This window comes from Nematolebias whitei, chromosome 5 (assembly GCF_014905685.2).
Source record: "Nematolebias whitei isolate Nwh7 chromosome 5, NemWhi1, whole genome shotgun sequence".
Lineage (NCBI taxonomy): Eukaryota > Metazoa > Chordata > Actinopteri > Cyprinodontiformes > Rivulidae > Nematolebias > Nematolebias whitei.
This window is the reverse complement of record NC_056502.1, coordinates 8,877,117-8,882,539: the sequence shown is the minus strand read 5'-3', so window position 1 is coordinate 8,882,539 and position 5,423 is coordinate 8,877,117. Positions and strand designations below refer to the sequence as shown.

At 34.7% G+C, this 5,423-nt stretch overlaps 1 protein-coding gene across 1 annotated transcript in view; it reads left to right on the top strand.

Annotated features, from left to right (window-relative positions):
• The window catches only part of ndufaf6 (NADH:ubiquinone oxidoreductase complex assembly factor 6), a 28,295-nt gene that overhangs the window by 9,258 nt on the left and 13,614 nt on the right, over nt 1-5,423 (top strand). The window contains exon 8 of the mRNA XM_037676560.1: nt 2,604-2,705. Coding sequence (XP_037532488.1) covers nt 2,604-2,705 — 102 coding nt within the window. The remainder of the gene's footprint in view (nt 1-2,603; nt 2,706-5,423) is intronic.

The window sequence follows — 5,423 nt, the reverse complement described above, 5'->3', positions numbered from 1 at the left end:
ATCCATCCATCCATCCATCCATCCATCCATCCATCCATCCATCCATCATAATAATACATTTTATTTCAAAGGCGCCTTTCTGGCACTCAAGGACACCGTACAAAGAATAAAATCAGCAGTAACAGAAACTAAGAGATGAAAAGAAAAGAAAGGAAGAAAAAAAGACAATGTATAAAATCAATATAAAATCAATATAAAATCAGGCAAAACCAATTGTGTCAGGTGGAAAAAGCAGATCTAAAAAGGTGTGTTTTGAGTTCTGATTTGTATTGTGAGATTGACTTTATGTTTCTAATGTGAGGTGGTAACGAGTTCCAAAGTCGGGGAGCAGAGCGACTGAAGGCTCTGCTCCCCATGGTGGTGAGACGGGCGGAGGGGACAGTCAAAAGGATGGAGGAGGATGATCTGAGGGAGCGAGAGGGAATGGCAATATGAATATCCATCCATCCATCTATCTATGCATCCATCTATCTATGCATCTATCTATCCATCTATCTATGCATCTATCTATCCATCTATCTATGCATCTATCTATCCATCTATCCATCCATCTATCCATCCATCCATCCATCCATCTATCCATCTATCTATGCATCTAGGCATCTAGGAATCTAGGCGGGGGACACCCTGAACAGGTCACAAGTGCCCATTGGTACCATTTCTACCATTTACGAAGCCTCAGAACATACTGTATCATTATTATTATATAACATATTGTCTATCATTGTGACAAATTTTGATGTAAAGTTTTTTTTTTTTTTACCTTTAATGTGTCATCTTTTTTTGAAAGGCTCCTTTTTGGTTGAAGAGATTTCTGGAAGAACTTTCATGCACGGCCCCTCTGACTCCCATCTGCAGGTTTCTGATGACAGTAGATCAGGGGACTGTGAGACTCATGGTGAAACCTTCAGCTTTCATCTGCTGAGGAGTGTTTAGGATGGTGAAATGATACTAGTACCACTGACTGCAACATAAAACCAAAAAGCAAAATTGATTTGTCCCCAGGCTTAGCAGAAGGCAAGATGTTTCTTTCCTCACATTTTCCAACCCCTTTTTCTCTGAATATGACTTTGTTCACTACTACCAAACACTTTTCATTTACCTCTTAGACTAGTTTCCACAATACTTTAGGCTTATTTAAATGTTACAAATTAATGCTGAATTAGACACAGTTGGCTTTCTTGAAGGTCTTATTTAGGCAAATAGAGGTTTTAAATGTTTTTTTTCTTGCATTGCAATATTTCAATGAGCAGTTGACATGTTTCTATTAACTATTTTATAAACTGAAAAAATAGATAAAAAATATATATTTTTCTTTTTCAGGTATATCTAAGTTTTATTTTTTCATATCAATGGTTAATATGTCCTTTAAATAAAAAAATCGTAAGCAAAACTTGTGAATGGCTGCTCCCCGTTACATGTGTTTACCAGTACCTACAGAAACAGCTGATGTGACTAATGTCCATATGCTGCAATTATTTAGGAACTTAGGACAATTTATTTAAATTAAACTAGGGATGCACAATATTGGATTTTTGGCCGATATGCCAATATGTTAAAATGTATTTGGCCGATACCAATACCGATATTTTTATTTTTTAAATTTTTTGTAGATTTTTTCCTAGACCTACTTACAGAGACTATATAGCTTTCTCTGCTGTGGAATTAAAATACATTATTCTGCATGGTCTTTGTCAATTTGGCCTGCTACCAAATTCAGATGTCAAAAAGGGGGCTGAAAATGATGTAACGCTTCAACTTGGATTATGTTTAATGTCAAATTTATTCATGATATTTACTCTCTCTAACACAATGACAACACTCGAACGGTGCAAAGTTGTAAATTTTCACAAATCTAAAAACCTGTTCACAAACGACAAGTGAAAAGCGCATAAGTAGTAGTGCATTAATAGATATACAGTTTCTTAAATTAAAAATGATCTTAAAACAGAAGTCTTTTATATTGGTGAGTTATTTTGATGGAATGGCTGATGTCCGATATTTAACTTTATCTAATATCGTTCGATATCGATACCATGCCGATAATATCGTGCATCCCTAAATCAAACGTAATCCCCTTGCTGCCATTATCAGGAGCATCAATAATAGTGTTTGGCATGAATATTTATTTAGCAAAGAACAAAAATGTATCAACAAAATCCTATTATAAAAGATTATAACTATTTTATCTTGTTAAGAAATTGTACTTTCACACAATTGACTGTTTACACAGTGGTACCAGAAAAAGCAATAGAATTAACCTCGATAATTTAATTTATAAAACTGCATGAGTATCATTATGATGCATATGGAGGATATGGTTGATCTTAGCGGCCACTTAAATGAAGTATAGGTAAATTCTGTTGTCTGAGATGTTTGTATTTCAGAACAGAGGAGCCCATTCTGAATATACCAGAAACCAACTTGGAGCTGCTTTAATGTATTTTGAACAAACCAAAGAGATGAGTCAGCCCCAGTGTGAAGCGGAGCTAAACTGGGCCCAGCTGAATTGCAGCGATAGTCTCACTTGTTAAATTGACAAATCATCTGTAACCTCAAAATGAAATCTTCAGCATGGGTTGTGTTTTTGTGTCTTTCTCCAGCACGGCACTTCTCAGGAGGACTTCATCCGTGGCAGCCGGGAACAGAACGTCCGAGACGTGATCTACGACATCGCCAGTCAGGCGCACGTACACCTGGAGCATGTATGTACTGCAGCACATCTACATGTGACACTTCTTTTATGTGAATACAAAACCACAGACTCTGACGGGCTGCTTTCTGTACCAGAACCATGATGTTACACACACAATGAAATGTATTTACCCGATGGCTTTGTCTAAAGCAGGGCTACTCAACTGGTGGCCCAGGGGCCAAATCAGGACCACAGGTGAGCTCAGTTCGGCCCACCAAGGGGTTAATTTTGAATAAAACCAGATTTTAAACTTTAAAACAAATTTACTTAATGACAATGACTGCTGGATGTCCGGCCCCTGAGCTCTTAGCTTTCATAACTGTGGCCCCCCTGAGCAATTTAGTTGAATAGCCCTGGTCTAAAGCAAGATGAATACATGCTTTTAAGGATAACAGTATCTTTTTGTAGATTCATGGAAGCATTTCTGAGGTGAGACTAGAAAATTGTAATGTAACACATTAGGTACCTGCTATGAAATGGACTTATGAAGACAAAGTTTTTTTCTGCTGAAGGTAACAAAGTTAAGTATACTTTAAAAATATTAATAGGCCTTTTATTGGAGGCTATTTTAAGTGTCCTTAAGGGTATGAGTGAAAAAGAGGAGGACTTATTTTGCTCTTGAAATGCATTTAGCCTAATATACAAGAGGCTTCTTCAGGTCTAAGTGATTGGTCATGACTTCTAGATATTTAATCTCTTGAGCGATCATTATCTTCTTGATATTTGTCCCGTCTGCATCGTGGAACCTTCCTGTCCTCGCACAAATTGAATGAGAGCCCTAATGGTGATGAAACTGCTAGCTGATTTATTCATGTTTGTCCTGGGTATCTAAATTCATAAATGCTGACCAAGTTGCCCGTTTACTCTCTTGATGTTACAATAAGTACAGGAGCGCTCAGAAAACTTGAATGCATTTTTTTTTCATTAATAAAAGGTAAGTCCTAAGAAATTGAACCATTACTCTGGGGTGTAAACGTCAACATAGTATGTAGATTACAGTTAGATTTCAATTTCATGTATTTGACTCTAAATAAATAAATAAATGGAGTCAAGCACAAAATTATTTATCACTATGCCAAATTTAGATTTATAATTAAAGACCAATTATTCATAGGATTTGCATGTCAACTGTTGACAAAGGATGGAGTTGAAGCTGTTGTGGTTCAAATTTAAAAAATATTGCTACAATAGCAAAAAAAAACATTTATTACAGAGACAAGTCAAAAACATTCTGATAGGGCTTTTTAGATGAAAAAGAAAAGTCGTTCAAATTTATCTTAATTGCCTACAGTGTAACGTTTTTAAGGCTTTTGTCACTTTTTTTTCATTTCCAGTCAAAATATTATTAAAATCAATTTGTATTCCAACTTTGGCTCATCCATGAATAAGTTCAGAATAATCTGTAGATCCACAAAATCTCAAATCTCCAAATTTACGAGCGTGATGCCTTTACTACTGAAATGATGACGCTATTCATAGATGGGGTCGTCTGCATTTTGTTTTGTGAGACACTCGAACACCTTTTAAGCCACTCAAACAGCAGGTACAAAAAGCTTTTCTATTTGTAAAATGTAAATGAGCATCACTGCTGGTTAATGCTTCGGCATGCTGTGATTTACAGCCTGCACCTGCACCATTGTGAGTAACTGAAAATGTCCTGCAAATATCTTGTGTGCTACCATTAACTCACTAATGCATCTCCTCAGAGTTTGCAGCTAATTTGTTTGGAGATTTATTAGTCTCCACTTGCATGTGCCATGAATTATTTGTCCTTATGAAGACTTTTTCATTAAGCATCTGTTCAAATGCTCATCAGTGTTTATGTTTTTGTTTACTCCCTGTTTATACCCGTTAGTAATGTTGCCAAAAGCTGAAATCAAATCTGATCATATTGGGTAAAACAACAGTGGAATATAAATTTAGTTTTCATTGTCCATAATACATTAGATGTGTTTATTGTTTATCTTTTCTCTTTTAATTGTATATCAGTTTGAAAAAAATGTCTCATTTTACTCAGATCTTAATGAAATCTATGACATTGTTTGGATTAAAATTAAAACCCTAAGTATTACCAAACCATAATATATTTTATAACACTCAAGGTTAAAAGACAGCCAAAGATTTAAAGTTTGATTTAAAACTTTGTCATGCGTGACAGTAGGTGCTAAGCATACCTTCAAGCAGTGCTAGTTCCATACCTGTGTGTTTGTTAGCTTGCAGGTTATGTTGGCCTTTAAAACGTTTCATTTATTTTTAATTTACAACACATTAAATAAACTGCTGGTGTAGAATTTATAAGCTTATTTGTTTCTTAAACTTCAACACAAAATAATTTTAAAAACTTATTTAGTAAGCAAGAGTTTCACTCTGAATAGATTCATCTCGTGTTCAATTCACTCTGTTCAGTCAACTTGAAACTAAATAAGAAGTTGCAACACAGAACATGTAGATGTTCACGCCGATTGTAACAATAAAGTGTATCATAAAACACTTACTGTAACAATAAAGTGCATCATATTTAACACTTATTGTAACAATAAAGTGCATCATATTTAACACTTATTGTAACAATAAAGTGCATCATATTTAACACTTATTGTAACAATAAAGTGCATCATATTTAACACTTATTGTAACAATAAAGTGTATCATATTTAACACTTATTGTAACAATAAAGTGTATCATATTTAACACTTATTGTAACAATAAAGTGCATCATATTTAACA